This window comes from Cyclopterus lumpus, chromosome 14 (assembly GCF_009769545.1).
Source record: "Cyclopterus lumpus isolate fCycLum1 chromosome 14, fCycLum1.pri, whole genome shotgun sequence".
Lineage (NCBI taxonomy): Eukaryota > Metazoa > Chordata > Actinopteri > Perciformes > Cyclopteridae > Cyclopterus > Cyclopterus lumpus.
In genome coordinates, this window is record NC_046979.1 from 15,886,261 (window position 1) to 15,907,589 (window position 21,329).

General features: G+C 45.2%; 1 protein-coding gene across 1 annotated transcript; it reads right to left on the reverse strand.

Annotated features, from left to right (window-relative positions):
• Positions 1-164: 164 nt before the first annotated feature.
• On the reverse strand, positions 165-19,252 carry LOC117743289. The gene is made up of 22 exons (XM_034551170.1): positions 19,131-19,252; positions 16,618-16,753; positions 14,393-14,423; positions 13,627-13,750; positions 12,459-12,515; positions 12,075-12,294; positions 11,712-11,957; positions 11,387-11,542; positions 11,029-11,292; positions 7,723-10,292; positions 7,494-7,620; positions 5,980-6,085; positions 5,258-5,463; positions 3,522-3,679; positions 3,378-3,446; positions 3,137-3,285; positions 2,923-3,037; positions 2,433-2,620; positions 2,159-2,300; positions 1,925-2,051; positions 1,658-1,828; positions 165-987 (listed from the first exon to the last, which is right to left on the reverse strand). Exons 4-22 carry the CDS (start codon positions 13,743-13,745, stop codon positions 964-966), a joined length of 5,214 nt encoding a protein of 1,737 aa, XP_034407061.1. The 5' UTR covers positions 13,746-13,750; positions 14,393-14,423; positions 16,618-16,753; positions 19,131-19,252; the 3' UTR covers positions 165-963.
• Between the last annotated feature and the right edge of the window lie 2,077 nt (positions 19,253-21,329).

A 21,329-nucleotide genomic window follows, 5' to 3' on the forward strand; every position in this document is an offset into this window, starting at 1 on the left:
AGCAACAAAAGGAGGTAAAAAAAAAAAACTGGGATTGTTTTCCCATTCCAAAAATAAAAAAACGACACCGTCTGTTTTCTATGCGTATCATAGGAACCACACTAACGCAAGTATTTATCTGAAAAAAAACTCCCCCCCCAATATACATACTTGATTTCCACCTAAGAATGAAACCATATTAGTCCTCTAGTAAACCCGTATTTTAGAGAAACTGACTTTTCAAAACTTTTTCTTTTTAAATATGTACATAAATCATTATTTGTTTGTTTAATCCTCTAATTACCTCTCCTATAAATACAGTTTGCAAGGCCAATGTGGTGTACTAATAGGCTGGTAAAACTTTGTAAGTATCGAACGGGAATACACGAGATTGGAATAGCACCTCAAAGAGTATACAGACAGGAGTTACACATGTCAGAGTTTACCTGAATACCAAAGAAAAAGAGGAAACAATACGATGCCAAATGTGACAGCTACTTCTCCTGTGAAGCGATTCCCCTGCTGGTACAACAGAATCACAGCAAATTCATGGACATATAGAATAACTAGATTGGTATAAAAAAGTTCTACGGAATTTGCATAAAAGTACCTGAATTTACACAGAACCGGCTACTTGACGCTTTTGAATCACAGCAGTGTCCGTTGAACATTTAACCTGATTTTCAGTGCTAACAGTGCTCACATTGTTTTTTTTTTGTACATATCTGAAATGCTTTTCATGAAAAGTACCAGTCTAGTCATTCTATTTCAAAACACACGTCCAATCAGCAGCTGGTATGGGGAAGACAGTGAGCTATAGTTGGATTGGCTGAGTATCCATACCTTATTGTGTGATGTAAACAATACTGAGTAAATGTGATTGGCTGATTCAAAGAGTGTTTGCAGAAATAGATTGCCTTGAAGACAACATTTGTGCTGCCATTAGAGTTTTGGTTATGGCTGAAAGACACCACGCAGGAGTCCTCACTTTGAAGAGGGTGCTGGAGCCTGAAAGGGGGAGAAAAAGAGGGAGAGACAGCTCAGCTGGCCATTTGAAAAAAAACGGTGTGTGTGTGCGTGTGTTATGTGTGTGTGTGTGTGTGTGTGTGTGTGCAGTCTAAGTTGGGATTTGGGGACATTTAGGGACCAATTATGAATTATCATTTTAATGTTTTTGCAATTGTTTATATTCATGTCTTAATTCTATTTGGTACCCCATCACTTAGAACTGCTTTAGGGAGGGATATCTTCTTGACCGGTATGGACGGGAGGAATGATTACACCAACAATACAACTTTCACCAGCAATGGTAACGGTAACCAAGACAACATATACGCACATACATATTCACTGTAATGGTTCACCAATTGCAAGCAAGCTTCAAGCGGATATTCATATTGTATCGACATGAACTGAACCAATCTGTGACGCGAAGAAAGGAAATCAACCTAGAGTCTGACGGTTTACTTTGGAAAAGGGTCAAGAGTTATGTTAACTCAATTAAAATTATATATAATGGACTAAAACATCCTTTGACTCGTGACTTGTTGGCAATATATGTTCACTTTGCTTCACTTTACCTCTGGACTGTAGAAGGATGACAATTGGATGAAGCAATACGGAGTCCTGTTTGTTTCTCAAAAGGTATTACAGGTAGTGCTTAGAAAGTGAGACTGACCAGCGTGAAGGTGTCGTAGCTCCTCATCAGCTCCTCCATCCGATACTGTTCCAGCACCACGACTCCCGCCAGCGACGGGCTCTTAGCTCGGGCGCAGTCCTCGCAGTGCACCACGTAGCTCTTCTTAGTGCTGTTCTCGCTGGTCACCAGTAGGAGATCATACACCTCCACCTGCAGAGACACAGTGCATATCACGGCCGCGACGCACACACAACGCGCACTGCCCTGTGCAGACAGACAGCGATGGGAAAGGAAGGAGGCACTCACGTCACACTCATTGCAGTGGTAGGCGGGCTCGTCCTTCATGCGACTCTGGTAGGAGATCTTCTTCCCCGCGGCCACCAGCTGCTCTCTGAGAATCTGGATGTGCTTGATGGATTGCATCAGGCAGTGTCTGAGGAAGAGGGAGGAGGGCACAGTGAAAGATGTGACCCAACACACACACACACACACACACACGCACGCACACACACACACACACACACACACACACGGGCTTACTTGATCATCTTGTAGGTATCCTGGTCGGTGATCTTGATGGTGCGTGCCACATTCCAGGAAACATGGATCATGGGAACGATGGACTTCACCTTCTTCACCTCGTTCCACTCGTAGCGCTCCAGGGCGAGTTGATATTGGTACGCTGGGAGAGCAACACAAAAAAGAAGACACAAAACAGTGGTGAGTCTGAAAGTAGGCAGCATATTCAACAGCATATTTAAGCTGCAATCTGACACATTTCACCCCGTGTGTTGTGGTCCTTGCTGTAACTTACAGTTGAGTGGCCCCACATTCCAGGCGATGTTGTTGCACCAGCCCAACGCCTGGACCCAGTGCACAGTCCCCGCATTGATCCACACCAGGTCTCCAGGCCTCTGGATGAAGCGGTACACAGGAATGTTGGAGCTGTAGAGGTCTTCCAGGACTGGCCACCAGGACCCTGTTAGGTAGTCTACACCATGCCTGAGGGAAACAATTTGAAACGATGCAATTTAGCATGCACAGATACTACAGCTAATTATTGTCATCCGCCAGGCTGGTTGGGGCCACAAGTGATCACACAGCCGAGTGCCTCGCCGCTGTAGCCAGAGACACAGTGGGGAGAACAGTTTGCTCACTTTGATTGTTTTGTACGCACTTTCAAAAACAGAAAATGCAAACATTACAGCAGTGTACGTTACAGAATACCCTGTCGAAGATCTACTCTTGACTGAATTGCACCTTTCTGGTTGCTACACATGTTCTTAGACAGCCTCTTCACTCACTTCTCACAGAATTGGTTGATGGCGTCCCAGTAGTGCTCATGAACAGCGAACCACTCACAGTCACCAGGGCCGATATTGATGTTGACAGAGCAGAAGTTGTTGTTCTCTTGATGACCTAATGAAGAGCGGCAACGGTCCGTTTATTCATTCAAACACTTAAGTTGAAAGCATCAATCTGTGGTTCACGAGCTCCTGATTGTACACTCTCTCTGACCTGGCGTGCGGCTGCCTGGCACCTTCATGTAGAGCTGGACGGTGTTCATGCCCAGGATGGTGTGACCGACGTGACTGAGCATGTTGTTGCTGGATTCCACGCGCATGAAAGCTGGCAGCTTCAGCAGCTCCTGCAGCTGAGGCTTCCATCTTATGAAGAAACATATGATGTATAATGTGAGACAACAAGGACCCTCAGAGAGGTCAGTTTGAGCGGGCAGAGGTTAATGACATAATCTCACCTTTTAGGGTCAGAGAGATCAATATTTGTCCCAAATTTGATGATCTTTCCGCCTGTTTTCTGCTCTGAGCTGGGGAACAGAACAGAGTCTGAGTTGTGCATTGTTAGCCCATTAAAACTGTGAGTTCTTGGTACAGACGCTCACCTGGTTGTGCTGTTGGGAGTAACAGGTTGGGCTTTGCTGAAGAAGGTCGCAGAATTGGCTTTAATGTTAGTTAAGGTCAGAGCAGCTTTTGTAGCGGCCGTCGTATCTGCAGACTCGGCCTCCTCTCCTTCCTCTTCATTCTCGCTCTCCTTCTCCTCCTGTAACACATCTACATGAGCTTAGCTGACAGGTTGGCCGACAGCTAAAAAAAGGATGCATTGTTATTTAATTAAATGTTGAGCTAAGTCAAAATACATCATTATTTACCTACATTATGTGTGCATGCCACTAGTCAATATAACTGTAACAGCTGACGGACATACATGCATCTGAAAGAGTTATTTACAAAAAGTGCTTTTCTGTATTGCTGTAACAACTTAATAGCCTCACATCAGACAAGTGAAATAAGTGTGCATGTGTTTCCCTTTGGCAAGTGTAAACAGGGCTACATATCATTACTTTTTAATAACACTACAATCAAAACAACTTATTGAAACTTACGGAACGCTCGAGAGGAATTATTATACACCAGAGATGATTCAAAGAAAGACTGAACTTTTAGCACACTGGTTATTTATCTAAATAATCCTCACACAATAATATTTTAGTTTTCTTCTTCAGAAGCTGTGGAGTTGAGTGCTCCCAGTTGGATTCACCAACATACTATAAATCTAAACTGAAATAATTACTTTCAGTTGTTCCGCTGAATGATGCCCGTTCACAAGAAGATGAGCTTTTGTGACAATTGATTGTTAGCATATTCATCACAAAAAAATCCTAAACAAACAATATGAGAGGTGGACAAGGGGGATTTGACAGTTATGTATATAGAGTATATTAGAAGAGAAAATATTATAGTCTAAAGCCGGTGATGTTTAACTGGAAACAGACTCTGAGGTTGCTGTCAGTGACAAATGTGCCGAATATGCAAATTCAAATCCATCCATCCATTTTCAATACCGCTTATCCTCATTAGGGTCGCGGGGGCGCTGGAGCCTATCCCAGCTGACATAGGGCGAAGGCAGGGGACACCCTGGACAGGCCGCCAGTCCATCGAGGGCACATGTAGGGACATACAACCATTCACTCTCACATTCACACCTATGGGCAATTTAGAGATCAATTAACCTGCAGCATGTCTTTGGACTGTGGGAGGAAGCCGGAGAGCCCGGAGAGAACCCACGCTGCCACGGGGAGAACATGCAAACTCCACACAGAAGGACCGCTCCGACCGGGAATCGAACCCGCGGCCCTCTTGCTGTGAGGCGACAGTGCTAGCCACTACACCACCGTGCAGCCCCAAATTCAAATCATGAAATCTTATACATTTTTTTTATTGGCAAGCCATTTTGATGACGAAATGGTGACTATTAATTTTGCATCATATTCAGTCTCCCAAATATTTATGATTTCAAATGTGAGGTTATTTTGTCCTGTGAAGAAAGACAGACTATCTGTTCATGACTCAGACGACAAGTCTGGACCACTCATATCTAGAAGAAAACTTTAAGTACCAGGAAATGGAAAGTGAATGCCACAAACCCTCTCATTGGCACTTAAGGATAAATCAGTCTGCACACGAGCTTCCTGAATGAGGCCCAATGGAGCATTTCTGATGTTTGATTTGCAATACAGGCTTGTGTAAATCAATTAACAATGCCTTTTATTCTATCCATATCCACCTAAATATTCAAACATCTGTGTGCATGTGTGTACATGTGTTGGCCAATGTCTACCTGCAGGCTCTCCTGGAAGCTCGAGGCCTGGTACTGAGCATATTTGTCAATGGTGGTGTGCGAGCGGCTGCTTTCACAGGGCCACGTCTGCGCCGAACCACTTGAATCCCAGTTCTCATCGGCGGGCTGCTGGACCTGAGTCCTCACTTCCACCGCATGCTCCGCGTTGGCCTCGACCAACGATTTGGTGGAGAACAGACCAAGGTCTCACATAGGGAAAGGAAAGCAGAGAACATTATCAGATAAATAGGAATTTCTTACTTTGTTGATCATATATAATTGTATATTTCTCAAGGCATTGGTTGTTGTTCCAAGCTGAACGTATTTCATAGAGAAAAAGGTGTAAAAACTGAAATAAGATCAGCTTATCTATACTGGACGATTATAAAACACAAGCGAAAATATGCAAACACATTAAAATTAACACTCCATCAAGCCATCCGGTTATGGTCGAAGCAGACATGGTCTGCATTCATTAATAGATCATGAAGACACCATTGTGACTCAGAGAACTGTTTGTTGTATAACTACATGCTACATTTATATCTGAATAATCGACACCTCCTTCCCGTTCTCTTTCCCTGCTCCAATGAACAAAAGGCCCTAATCGTGGCCAATGTGTTACTAATCACCAAAAACTCATTTAGATTAACTGGAATTTCATGAACCGAGTAACTGGAGTGGGGTAAAGTAGCTGAGCTGAGTGCGGTGTATAAACTTACTAAGGCGGAGGGAGCCGGCAAGGCCTCTGATGACAGTCACCGCATTTTTGGGATCAGTGCAGAACTGAAGCAGAACCGGAGAGAAAGCGTCCCTCTTGCTCTCCAACTGCGGAAGAAACACAAAATAATTACGAACATTTGAACGCGGTGACAGAATTTATTTATTTGTTTTGAAAACAAATGAAAAATACTGACAGTCGCTTGGTAACGTGTAGATGTCTTGAAACAAGGTATGATAAGGCAGCTCTCTCTGCTGCTATCGAGAAAACAATCCAAGACATAATTCAAAGATTTATGGCGGCGATTTACTCATTTCTTAGTTCATATGAGAACAAGCCCCGAGGTCGACAGCCATGCTGGGGGCTCACTGAGGCTGTATTTAGGATGGCCCGTCATTTGAATATCCCAATAGTTTGAAAACACCCATTGTTCCTACAGTACAAACCTTTGTGCAATATGGCTAATTATTTTTTTGCAAAATGACGGCATTGGCTCTTCCCTGGTCGCATTATTATAATTTTTTTTCTTACCATGGTGAAGCCATGACCCGCAGAATATCAGGATGTTCTGACCCTAAACATAGCTCTCACTCCTCATGCCTACACCTAACCAACAAAGGCACCTAGAATAAAGAGGCAAAGTGAAAAACAACAACAACAACAACAACAACAATCTTTGTAACAATAAGCGTTGAACAACGAGCACAGGTTCAGTTTAGAAAACTATACTTTTTACGCCCAAAGTTTATTTCTCCTGAAGTTGATTTCTGCCATCCACCCGTCTCACGCATGCTCACTCCAGATTTCCTTGCAGCTCCTTGTTTAGGACATCATCTTGGTGCCGTGTCTTACTAAATAGGACCGTGTCATGTTGCTGCTACACACGCCCCTCCACCTCCCCATCACCGCCCAGTCCTCGCATATTCATCATATTCATCAGATTCATCATATTCACCAGATTCATCATATTCACCAGCCTCTTCAGTCTACCAACAGCGTCTGGACTCCACAGGAGGTTGCACCTCGATTACAAATCTCCCTGTAGAGTCTAAGCGCCGAGGACTTTCTCGACACATCATCTGTTTATACAATTTAAAAAATGAAAAAAATGTAGTTTCCCGATTAAAATGGGCTTACGGACATTTTTCAGACTGTTGGGGTTTCTGAATAAACACAAAGTACAGCTGAGGCTAGTTTTGCGAGTATTTAGTCAAAAGAAATTTGTGGTCGATTAAAAAGTTAAGGGATCACGAGTGCTTTACAATTCATCCTGAGGGGAACGTGAATGTCTGTACAAAATCGCTTGCCCACCCATCAGACAGTTATCACGACATTTCCGTTTGGAGCGAGGTGGCAACCAACTGACCGAGCGTCCAACTTATCGTACAGGTCGACGTTGCCATCCTTAGAACCATGCCTCTAGCATGGCTTAAACACGTCGTTAGGATTCAATACGTGAGGATGCACACTTGTCGAGCGGGATCCCATTGGGTATGCTAATCTGTGTGGACTCACATAGATGCTCGGCGTAGGAGGATTAAGCTTTTCTCGAGGAATGGGGATGTTGGTGGCAATGTTAGGTTTTACAGAGAAGGCTGGAAGCAGGAAAGACTCCTTGAACTTCCCCTTCACCCTCGTCCCCCTGGAAAAATATGACAATAAAAGACAAGAGTAACAACTTGAATGTAATTAAGAGATTAAAAAGAGATGCCCAAATTAAGAGCATCTTTGTCAGCGTACTCACTTGCAAGCTCTGACCACTTCAGCACCCGTGTTTTCAATGCTGATCTTGCAGAGCGGGATTCTTTGCTCCTCCAGCTCCGATATGTTGAATGTTTGTCTTCCAGCACTCTCCACCTTAATCAAGAGGATCTTTAGCTCCTTAGACAAGCCCATGGACAATGCTTTCAGTTTCATGGGGTCAATTGGAGCTGCTGAGCAGAGCGGTTTGCTTGCTGGTGTGGTCACACGCAATTTAGATGGATTGATTGTTACAGTTGACGCTGGACTTATGGTGTTGGTATTGGTTTTTCCGGCGGCTGAGGATATCTTTGTTTCTAACTCTTCCTTCTTCTCAGTTATGATCTTTACATCGGCGTACCCCGCGCCCACTTTTTCTTTCTGGATGTGGTTGTCATGTGGGGTTGGATTTTCCTGAGGAGTCTGGCCCTTCTTACTGGCCCTTTCTTTGAGAGGTTTGGGGGACTTTCTGGAGATGACGAGCAAAGAGGACGAAACAGCTTTTTCTTCCAAATCCCTGATTTCATTTGCTTTGTTTTTAGAACAGATGACGCTGCTTTCTTCCGTCTTTATCTTAATCTTGATCTCTCCTTCGCTCTCCCCATCGTTAACCTTTTGTTTCTTCTTCCTCTCAGTACCCAAGCGTTCCGTCTCCTCACTGTGTCCTCTCTCTTCCTTGGTAGAGAGTGTAATGAGGCTGGTGAAAGAATCTGTGTGTGTTGTGGTAAGTCTCAGCTTTGCACTCAGGGACCCATCCGAAAGAGATGACTCGTTCTTTTCAGAAAGGATCTCCATATCCTTCCCCTCTTTGCTCTCTTTTACGTTGGGCTTGATTTCCTCCTGCTTCTCCTGCACCAGGGTGTCCACAACAGGCTCCCTCAGACGTGTCGGACTCAGGGTTTTCAGAAACGTGGAGGTACAGTGAGTTGGTGAATGATTACTGGATTTGGAGGATGCTGTAAGGTCGGATTGTGGGGAGAAATCCTGATGCTCATGAATCTCTGGCCCCAATTCAAGAGAAGAGGAATACTTCACTCCTCCCGTGGAGCACGCGGGAGGCCCCCCGAATGGACCGCCTCGACATGTGACCCGCTGGCCTCCGAGAAAGGTGGCCAGGCTCTTGAAGACATCGTCCAAACCCGTTTTGTGGTGGCGAAGCTCACGGAGAAGAGAGCCAGAGGTTCCCCTGCGGCCGTCCACCTCCTCTTCCTTCTCTCCATCAGCAACTTGTTCTGTTGCACAAGGTAGATCACCGAGTTCAGACATGCCATCGTTTGAATAATCAGCCGGTATGCTTTCACAAGGCTCCTTATTCATCTCATCAGTGCTATTGCTGTCGACAGGAGGAGAGAAGCACTGGGTGGGGCTGGGCTGGAGGACAGGTCTACTCAACACTCCCTTCTCTAGCTCCTCTTCATCTTCTCCCAGAGTTGATACTGGAGAGCCCTGCCAGCTGAGAACAGGGGGAGTATTGGAAAGGTTGTCTCCCGTTTCCTTCGCATTTCCCACAGGCTGAAGGTCCGGAGCGTTGAGAGCCCCTCCATGCCCGCCTTCTTTGCCATGGATGGGCCGCTCTAAGCTGATAGAACATGCTGTGCTGAGAGGTGCTAAGGCTTTAAATAAAAGAGAGGGGAGCGTGTCATCGGGCTTTGCTTTTGGTCGAGCTTTTGATCGGGATGAGGTGGGCCTCTTGCTGGTCTGGCTGGGGCATGTTTTCCTGGGAAGAGATCGTTTTAGTTGTTCCTTGACGGGGAGTTTTGAGGGAACTCTGTTCCTCTTGGGCATTTTGTGATTTCCAGATGTTGAGGTGCAGGCGGAATGAGGAGTGTTTGTAGATGGCCTGTGTGTCCTCTCTCCTCGTTCCCTCCTCGCCCTGTGCTTGTGTTTGGGTGGTAACTGGCCTTGATTTTCTGGGGACCGAGTGGAAGTCTCCATTTTAAATATTTTGGCCTCTCCTGAAGATTTGGGAGTAGAGATGGAGGCAAACATTTCGTTCTGTGTGACCTTAGTTTTCAAGCCTAACTTTCTTTCCCTCCTTGCTGCTTTATCCATCTTCCTTTTTCTCTCGGCCAACCTTTTGTCCTCTTTTTTCTTATGCCTCTTCCTCTCTTCACCCTTTCTGTTTGTCTTTTGAACTTCCCCCTTCCTGTCCTTTTTCATCAGCTTCTCTGTTTTTTTATGTTCTTCAAACTCCTTTTCCGGCTTGATTGCTCTTGATCGGCCGTGGGGGGACTGTCGTGAGCAGAGCGGCTGCAAGGTCTTTCCATATTTTACATCCAAAAACCTGGATTTTGGACCAGTGTGAGATGTGAGAAACGTGGTAGATGTCAGACTAGGTCTCAGGGTGTAATTAGGGCTTCCCTGTAGTTTCTGCTGTCCACTGAGGCCAGGGATAAACTGATGAATGATTGATGGATCTTTTCTGCCACTGGCAACTGTGTATGAAGAGGGACTGGAAGAAGCATGTGGACTGCTGGCAGAAGAACCTCCATCTTTAGGGCTGCAGAGGAGGGACGAATAAGGAGGAGAGTCTGGATCCCTTGAATTGCCCCTTTGATGAGTGCGCTGAGGATCCTGCAGAGGATTACATCTGTTTAGAAACTCGATTACATAGAATCCAGAAAAAAAACATGCAGTTTTTGCATGCAGTATAAATTTATTATTTGTACTTTTTCAAAAAAATTGTATGTATTCAAATATTTCTACATACTAGGGTCACTAAACAGTTTTGGAATTGCACAAATTGTAATCATGTGTGATGATTGTAAGTCCCCAGAGTAACAATATCATTGTAGTGAGACCATTATTTGAAAGTTGACCTCACTGTCATATGGTGTTCCTCAAGGTCTTGGTTTCTTAATGTGGTATGTTGGAGTCAAAAATGTTTACATTTAGCACCAAATATGTGTAACAAATGGTATCAACCCAAAGCATTGCTGCAATTTATGACAATGTATGACAAACACAATGTTCTTTATGGATTAATGTCAAGACAACTTGACACAAAGTGCTGAGCGGCGTCCCAGCTTTCCGATGTTGGACACCACTTCTATGTGGCACACCCTGTTGACCTGCCATCTCCCCGAGAGATCCCCCTTCCCGCCTAGCAGACATAAAGGGTCTATGGTAGGGATGGTGGAGGTAGAAGAGGTTAATGATATTATTAGCAGCAACTTGCCTGGTGAAATGGCACAAACTGAAAAAAGGTATTGAGAGTTGTCAAGTCTACTTTACAAAAAACACACTCGACCTATCTATCTATCGATACCGACTTTTGTGTGTTCATGCTATTTAAATGTATATTTCTCACTGTGCTTTGTTTGTGGTGATGGCTCCGTGAGTCCTTGTCCTCAGAAGGGTGTAGCGGCATGTTGTGCGGTAGGGCTCTGGGGTGGCCTGTGTGCCGTTGATCGTAGTAGTGATGGTTTTGGCTGTAAGGCACACGGGTGGGGTCTGCTGGTGATGACGAGATTCTCCGGTCGACCTTCCCATTGCTTCCGTGGTCTGGTGGTCTGCTGCGACAGCTCTGGTTCGGAGCCGCTAGGTGTCCTCCAGCTCGCAGTTTAGAGGTTTCCTGCAAATTAAAAAGCTAATAATAAAGAAATCACCGACTGTTGTTTTGTTCAGTTTGATCTTTTAGTAATCATTTACGGACTCTACCAGCTTACCTGTTGCTGTGTGGTTGAGGTCCTGTGGTCATAGTGGTGGCAATGACCCCCCCTTTCATTAGGAGGCTTCCAGTCGTCCTGGTTGCAGCGGTGGTAGCGAGGTGGCGATGCGGCTTGGGCAAGTGAAGACAAATGCCTTGATCCAGGGTGGGATGACTAAACAGAGAAGCATAAGTAACCTGTCTTATTATTATTATTATTATTATTATTATTATTATATTTTAAGTATTTTACCAACGGGTGGTGCTGTTGCACAGAAATAAAAGCCTGTGTAGAAATAAATAGGCTATATTTAACAAAAGGAATCAAGGCCAACAAACTTCACCTGATCAGGCCCAGAGTCCCTTCTCCTCTTGGCTAGACATTCGTCCCTGGGGGACAGAGGGTGCTGTGGAGGGGGACTGTGCTGGTGCAGTTGGTCTCGCCGCTGGTGGAGGGCTGGCCGTTTCCACGGTCCTGGTCTGTTGTTGATAATTCTGCCAGGAAAGCTCCTGTTGCAGTCTGAGGGGGCCCATCTCTCTGGGGGGGACTGGAGTTCTCTGTTGTTGCGATGCTGGCGAGGCCCCCCGTGCTAACGGTCGGCAAGAGAAAAAGGGGACATAATCAAATGATGACACACTTCTAGCTCCAATAAATAATAATGTGTACTCTTTTGAAAGTAATGTTGTCCTGGAACTGCAGGTCTCACCACAGAGTTGCTGGCATTGTGGTCCCAGTTTACGTAGCGCTCGCCTGGTCCTGTCAGATAACCGTTGTTGGTGCCACCTCGGCTGTGGAATGAGCGCGTGGAGTTGTGATGCCAGTTCTGGGCCTCGAACGGCTGCTCCTTCCCCTCCCAGAGACGTAGCGGCTGTCGGTGCCCCTTTGAGACGACCTTGTCCTGGACATGGTTGACTGTCCTCTCCCCCCTGAGCAAAAGACCAACTGCACTAAGCAAGAAGTACCATGACAGGTCAAGTGTTGCACTGTTCTGCTGCTCAAGCAGCAAGTACAAGTGCAGTTACCTTTCCAAGTGGTTTCAGTAGAATTGCACGAGAGGACTTATTTGAGCGAGACGTTTGCCCCGACTCACCTATTGTAAAGACGACTTGATGATGGGTTATGTGATTGATTGCGCCCTCCATGGCACCTGTAGGGAAAAAATAAATATACAGAAATATACAGAAATTCTACAGTCTCAAGATAATAATGTTGAAAATATAGAGCCCATCAGACAATATTTAAAAAACCTATAGTAGTGTCTATAAAACTTTTTGCTATTGACTACGAGTCAGGTTGAACGAGGTTAACCAGCAATCAGTTAATTTTTTCAAGTTAGCTTTGTGTGGCCGCTCTTTCTTTGAATATCTAAATCAAGTTGTTCCTGGTTGATTGCTAATCTTGCACTTTTGTATCAATGAGACCTCATGGAGTTCATTTAGAATAGCTTGCTAAAAAACCACATCTGGTTGGAGGATCACGTTTATGATATCGGATTTTAATCTTTAAAAAAAATGTAAATATCAGTTATTGTTTGTTGTGCTGTGTTTATGTCACGCAAATTGACCAGAGACACAATTGCCAAATTCAAAACCTGTCAGCTACAGACATAATCATATTCATTCAGTCCTCCTCAACCGCTGAAAAGCTAGACTGAGGCTTCCCACAGCTGCAGCTGAAGAAGTTATAGTTTCATTCAGCAGAGTCCTGCTTATTTAAACTGCAGATGGGCTCCCTTAGAGCTGCAGCTGAAGTCAGATTTGTTTCATGAATATGCTCATCACAGCTTCAGTTAATCAGTCAGTTCCATAAAGTGGTGCTTATCGTGAATCAGCCCAGACAACAAAAGCCGGATTCCCACCTGCTGGACTGACCCCTGTTGGGAGAGTTCAAGTCTCAAGTTGTGCCACTATCCACTCCGCAGGAGTCTAAATTATCTTTGGGAAGGCTTTGGACGTTTATTTATTTTGTTATCTCGGTGTTAAGGGCTATTATATTGTATCTGCTGTCTTAACCGTTACAGCCAACAAAAAAAACCTGTGACTCCTGTGAAGCTTACCGTCGTCTAATTAGAAGTCTCGGTTGATGTTCCCGACTAAAGATCATAATCTATGCAGTACAGTAAATACATAATAACCTACAGTATATCCACTGGATGCGATATGACATGTGTGTACCTGCGAATGGACTACTGTCTTGAAAGAATGAAAAGGTGACATTGCAGAAGCATTTCGTGTGAGTATTGTGACGGTGCTGCGGACCTTTCTGTGTGGCTCCAGGGACGAATGTTTACGGGAGCCCATTGTCCTCTGTTAGGTCCTCCAGCTGGATAGGAGTCCCATGCGTTACGGCCAGAGTACAGCTCTGCGGGGTGATACATGCAGCCTGAAACACAGATAATGTTTATTGCGCAAACAATTTTAACCAATCAGATAGCAGCTTATGCAATGACAATGCCCACCACTTATTTCCTCAAAGCTTATTCAGAAGACTGCTCCTCTCACCGATTAATTAATTGAAAAAGGCCAACCGGAAGGGCCCTGTATTTAAGCAATGTAACATCCAATTACAGCAGCAGGTGAACACTAACGAAAAACATGACAGGCAGCGACTCTCACACACACACACACACACACACACACACACACACACACACACACACACACACACACACACACACACACACACACACACACACACACACACACACACACACACACACACACACACACACACACACACACACACACACACACACACACACACACACACACACACACACACACACACACACACACACACACACACACACGCACACACGCACACACGCACACACAGGTGCAAAACGTGTGGATTTCAGCATCTTCATCCTGCATTAACTGCTGCTTTCACTAACAATACAGTTGACGGTAATCTATAGGTTCAAAGAGGTGCTTTAATTAACACTGTGATAACATAAAGTGCTAAAGTGGTGCACAAAGTACATGTAAACACACACACACACACACACACACACACACACATTACCAGTCTTGGTCTGTGTTTGGGAGGCCCTCCACTTCACCCCAAAAGAGAGAGCAAAAAGAGAGAGAGAAACATGGATGTCAGCGTTATCATTGCTTTTCTTTTGGCGTATACTTGTGGGTCTGTGATTTATATATGGTGGGGGGGATGCATAGTGTCAGCTTGTGCATCTCTGGTACATTTGATTTCATCATGCTGTATTTTATGCTGCACTGTATCTGTTCAGCACTCATATCATCAGTCAGCCAGAGCTGCATTGTGCATTCAGCCTCTCTCTAATCACTGCTACCCAGCAGCCACCACCACAGCCAGTGGCCATCCAATGATAGAAAAAAACAAAAACATGGCACTAAGAAGAAGGGCCATGGCAACCTCACTTTGAGAGCAAAGGAAAGCAGAGCAAAAGAAAACAAAGCTGGGCTGCTGGGGTATTAGTCTTTACTTCGTATTTGACAGGACGGGTGGTGAATGCGTCTCCGATCAAAAGCACCCATCTTCCATGCAGTCCCACGGTTCACCATCAGCTGCTAGTTCATTAGGGCTACACGTCTTCCTTTCATTTGCTTCAATGACACCAATGACGCTGAGTATTGAACCACCGCACCAGGTCCGATGTTTGGCTGGTCGTGTCTGCGCTGAATTTCCCAATTTCTTATCCTTACCTCCCTCGCCTAATCTGCATATGTTCATTTTGTTTGTTGTTGTTTTTCCACCCCCTTTGATTAAAATAGAATAGTTCAATTCAAGTAATTTTTTTGTCCATGGTCAGGAAAGATGTCTTACTGTCCCTCTTGCCAAACACTTTCAGCTGACGACGCTGAAGAGAGTGCTACTGTATGGCTGATGGGTTGCCCCTCTATATGCATTCATTTCCCACAGCTATTTATAAATACCATGGCGACATATGCTCTCCAACATTTTTCTTTTAACCCTCCCTCTTGCATTTTACAAGTTTGTTCCACACAGGTTTGCCTGTGGTTTGCAGATGTGAAGTAACCTTTCCGCTAGTGCTAAATGAGCTAAGTCAGCAACCTCTTCAAGGGTCCATTTCCTACCAGTTGCTAGAGCAACTGAAGCCAGACGGTTCTTCCCACTGAGGCTTTAGGCTTTTTAAAGTCAACTGCATTTAGATTTATTCTTAGAGTGGAGAGAGGACACAAAAGGCAGTTTGTGTACAGACAATGTTACACGGCTTACATACGTGAATTGAGATGGGATGCATTTATCTATTACAGCTGAGCAATAGCCACAGCACCGGCTACATCCACTCTAATCCTCACATCACCCCATGTTCCACCAAAACCTTGCTCTTTGAGAGACCAGCTCACTGAGCTTCTGCGAGTCTCTGCTAATGCTGAAATAGGCAATCTTTATCAAACGCCATGAATCTCATAGGATCTTTTGTTGTGCTTTGTGTCCCAGAGTGTCAAGTTGTTTTAACATCACACCACTGTCACCGTGTGATTGATTCATGCCAACAACTTGTAAACGGATTCACCGTTTGTGTGGAGGCGACATTTCTTAAGTGTGCTGTCCCGTTTCTTCGACAAAGTAAAGGCACCTCACTGCGCTTTTGAACCAGTCTGCTGCTGCTGCTGCTGCTGGTGGTAGTTGAGCAACACTACACAGGCAGCAGATACACCATCTGCCGTAGACCCTCCCTGTTGCACACATGGACACCCTGTCGGTACAGTGTTGTAGGAGGAGTCAGCAGTCAGCAGCAGCAGCAGCTTACATTTGATTCTACACAACAATGGCTCTGTGCCTCCAATATCAAACCCATCTGCGCAGGGTTAATTCCAGACATCTGGAATTCAGCTCCGCGGCCAAATGATGTCATGTGCAAAAGGGGTTAAGTTGCTGTTGGGAGAACCCACTGCTTCACAGTGAGATACGTTGAAGAGAAGAATGTGCAACGCAAACAGTGCAGGGTCAGAGTGTGGCGTGTGGAGAAACGATGCTGTACAAATTAATCTCTTCCACTTGTTTTGCCGGTGGGTGATGGTAGTTGAAACTGGTCGTTAAACCTGCTGTCTGAACCCCTCAGTCTGCTGCCTCCCTCTCCCTCTAGTCACCAAGGAAACCCTGGTCATCTCTCTGGACCCAGAGAGGGATAGCCATGCATCCTTTCATGTCTCTGCTGAAAGCCCCTGTGACTGTGTAACTACTGTATGCCTAACCTAATAGTGGATGTGTTTGTGCACGTGCATCCCCGTCACCACACTTACCTCTCAATGAGCACCGAGAGAAAAGGGGGAGACAGACTTTGGTCCAAATCCGATGATGCCGTCAGTCAGGAATAGCAAGACAGCAGACCAGTGCAGACTTGGACCCCTTTAAACAGGCATACTCATCCTCCACGAGCTGGCAAACACACACACACAGACACACATAGTAGAGGGAGTGAGGAAATACCATAGTCAGTTGGTGCACAGATGTACAAGACAGGAAGGTTTTATTGTCTCAACTCGAGGGCAAGCGACTCTCCTCCATCCCTCAAGTATCACTGCCATTCCCTTCCTCTCTATCCTTGCCTTTCATTTCCTCCAACACATGCTTTCACATGCATGTGCACTGTTGCAAGCCATACTCTCTCCAGACAAAGGAAGAGGATGGAATGAGATGTATGAAAGAAAGGAGAGGAAGGATGGGCCAGTAACCTCTGACAGGCTTTATATGCTCCTGTCTTTCCCCGGTATGGCCCTGCCCTTTGCCATCTTCACTACTTGTTTCAACAAGGCTCCTTTTCTTTCTTGATACCCAATATTCCAGCCTCTTGCTTTCTCTTTCAGTCTATGTGTATGGCTCTGCCTCTGCCCCACCCTCCCTTTTCTCTGCACGCTGTGTCCTTGTATCCCTGGCAACCGATGATATCATTTAGTCCAGAGCTGGGAGCAAGGCCTAGAGCAAGGAGGGGAGTGTTTGCATGCGAGTGTGATTTTGACATGGGGAGAAAAGGTGGGTGGGGGGGATAGTTTATATGATTTAATGTATACTTCCACATTTCTCTCTTCTTTTCTCTGTTAAGATGTCTGCAACCGTTATGCAGCTGCTCTGTTTGACCGAAAAGAAAATATGCATATTGTTTAGAGAAGAACCGCTACAGTTCTCCAAATCCACTCCAATTTATGCACTCATATGGACGACCCAACAGTCCGTCACATTCTTGCATACCTCACACTATTTAGAGCTGCTTGCTAGCTCCATTGAACCACTGCAGATGTGTACCTCTTGCTGTGACTTTCCGTGTATGTGTGTGCGTGCACGTGCGTGTGCGTGTGTGAGAGAATAGTAAGGATACTGATCCTATACCATAAAAGGAAGGATGGGCTGCAGCAGACCAGACCTGTCTCTGGTGGCTCCTTGGCTAGCTAACACGAGAAGCAGAGACATGGAGAGAGCAGATGGAGCAGAAGCGAGAAGCAGACAGATAGACCGGACAGACAACCCCCTCCGATCCGAATGCACGCACGTGTGTGTGTGTGCGCGTGTGTGTGTGTGTGTGTGTGTGTGTGTGTGTGTGTGTGTGTGTGTGTGTGTGTGTGTGTGTGTGTGTGTGTGTGTGTGTGTGTGTGTGTGATTTTATTGGATTCAGCCCTGAAATAGCGGCACGATCACAGACAGTACGCGAATATCAATCACATTTCTAAAAATAACATCCCTGCAGCCCCGCTTCCCTCGGCTCGAGCCCCCTTCTCCCTCGCTATAATAGCAGCTTCTCCCGGTGTATGCTCCATAAAGCACAGCCCTCTCTGAGGGGTACTGGAATGTACCAAGGCAAGGTCAAGAACGAGAAAGAGGGGTGTCTTTTGCAAACAATGCCAAATGTACAGCTTTTTTTGTGTGTGTGAACAAAGACTATGAGGCAGGTTATCAGGTTCACATAAGGCACTAGATGCACATGTGTGTGTGTGTGTGTGTGTGAGTGCGTGTGTGTGTGCGTGCGTGCGTGTCTGTGTGAGGCAACTGGCTTGTGTTGGGATTGGTAACCTAGAATCGCACGTCCAGGTGGTTACCTAAACTGGCAGTCAAATCAGCTCGAGGCACACATTGGGTGCAATGCTGTACGCTATAAAAAGTAACCCCACACAATCTTTATTCATTTACTTGAAACCGTTCAGAAAGTAAACAAGTGGGAGTCAATGAAAAAACACAGCAGGGCCAAAAAGCTTCCTGCGAGACATGTGTTTGTCCAGGCTGAGCCGAACTTTCAGCGGAGCCAAATACTGATGTGACACAGTTTAGACATGACTCAAGATGAAGATTAATCATGCCACTAGGTAGCTTCTTACTACTGTACGACACACACACACACACACACACACACCGAGAGATATTCAACAGTTCAAATGTAACCACAACGCAAGTGTAACCGCAACAGTTCCCCTTCACCACATTCATCATTCACATTTCTGCTCTTGCTCTCTGTGTGTCTGCACGTGAGCACTGTGTGTGTGTGTGTGTGTGTGTGTGTGTGTGTAAGTGTGTGTGCATGTGAGCTTCATGCATGAATGTGCAGCACTGTCTGCAGACACACACACACTGCAGTATGTGCTGCCAAGACAGATCGTTCAGTACAAACACACACATTGGATACACAAAAATGCAGACACACGCACAGAAGAAAGAAGAAAACAGAAAGGCACGCTCACACCTCTTCCACACAGGTAGATGGAGTACAAGTAGTGGTATTTACATTCAGACATATGCAAATAGCACATGAAGCTACCCCTTCTTTTACCTTTTTTTGTGTGTGTGTGTGTGTCTCCGTTCTCTTTGGTCCGCACGCCCCTCTGCTCCCCTTTTCCTCCCTTTCACTCCTCGCCACCTTGTATCACCCGATCCTCTCCTCTGTCTTCTTTCTCCCCCCTCTCCTCTCCACCTCTTCCTGTTTCCACTCCACTCTCTGATGCTCGGACTCCCCGTGCACACCGATCCATTTACGGAGACCGACGGGGCGGGCCGACAAGCTGCCAATCACAGGGCGCGAGCCAATGAGAGGGAGCAGAATCTCTAATCTGTGACATTTTGCAGCGAGCTGGAGGAGGCATGAGGAAGAGGAGGAGGAGGAGGGGGGCAGCAGACAGAGGCATGGAGGGGCTCTTTATTTTTCCCTTCCTCTCTCCCTATGTGCGAGTGAGAGAGAGAGAGAGAGAGAGAGAGAGAGAGAGAGAGAGAGAGAGAGAGAGAAGTGAGAGTTGGAACATGGCCAGTAGCCTACAGTAGAAGAGGCAGCCTATTTAATTGTGTTACACAGCTGTAAAATAATCTTTCTTTTTCTTTTTTTAATACTTAATATCACTGGAAGTGATATTAAGTGGGCACTCTTCTTCTGCAAAACCCTGCAAAATAGGAAATTTGAAGTCTTGATTAAAGGAGGAAATGGCCACAGCATCTCAATGCACAGTTGCATATCGGCAGACATTTCTCTCATGGCGGATCTGTGTCGCCAGGTATCTGTCTGGATGAAGTGGGAAGGGAAGCAGAGTGAAATGGTGACGGACGTGCGGCGAGCGTCGGCCGAGCTCAAATGTCAAGTGACAGGATAACCAGGGGGAGGTGGAGCTAACAGCTCCGGGTTCATGAGGGAGGGTCCATATAATACTAGTCCGCCGAGCTCAAAGCACCGCTCTCTCCCTCTGCAGGGGGAAAAGCAGGCAGAGCCGTCGGTGCCTGAGTGCTCGTTGAGAGACGGAGGGAGAGCTGATGAGGAGCGAGACGAGAGTGAGAATGAAATGGTGGAAGCAGCCCTCTGACAGGGATTCTTTTTTTTAAATTTTTTTTTTACCTCTCAAGTGCCTTAGCAACAGCGCCTGATGAACTCAAACCTTATTGGCCAATGCGCAACCCCATGTGGGTATTTGGACCAATCGGAGGACTTTGGTGCAGAACTAAGATGCGAAAGCTTCACAGGCTGGAATAGCTGCTGAACAGAGCCCCCTAGTGGCCCAGTGAAGGTCTGCCTGGTCTGGCTCAATAGTTCCTGACAAGAAGCCAAACATCTACTGAGACAGTAATGATACATAATGTCACCCATGCCTTTCTTTAATGTAACTCAAAGTTACATTATTGAAAACATTTTAATGTCACACCAATTGAACAGTAAATAACAAATGTAAAACTGATGTTTTTACCCATTTTATCCACTGATAACTAAAATACAGACAACATACGTCTCTAGCAAAATCCAGTGATAAACTGAGTGACATGAGAAGAAAACCAAGAGAAAAGAAAAGTCAAGAAGAGAAACGGAGATACAGACTAGCCTAAAATTAGAAGATTCATGTAAACTACATTATTGAATTATTCATGTTGAGCACAGAGAAACATACATTTCAGTCTCAGAATTTCAAAATTGAAATACATTAATTTACAGATCAGGAAAACTGTTTATCACAATACTGTATAACCCCAAAAGTACAGCCCAACTAGTGCCTGACTACAAATTTAAATGACAATGGTGGTGTTTGTCACACTTTGTAGACTTATAAATGCAGCCATGTTGATGGATTTAAAAATACTTAATTTAATTTATGTTTTATGCATAAATGCATTTGTTCATCATCGAGCAGGAATGGAAACAAACAAGCCTACACTGCCTCCAAGTGGGAAAAATATATTATTGCATGATGACGTTCATGAACGTGCAGAGCTTAAATTAGACCTGTCAGGAACATTTAAATGTCGTGGAGAGCTGTGTTAAAGCAAAATAGGTACAAACTAATTAAAAGTAGACCTCACATTGAATTGTCATACTGTTTATATTGCTGTTCTGCATTGATTCTATATATTTGAATTACTGTGCGACACCTTGGACCAGAATGAATAAATAATCAAAAGTGTTGTTAAATCTCTCAACAGCTCACATACTTGTCTAATGTGCGTATTCCAGGCCAGCCTTTTAACTGACATGCTATTACTGACCCCCCCCCCCCCCCCA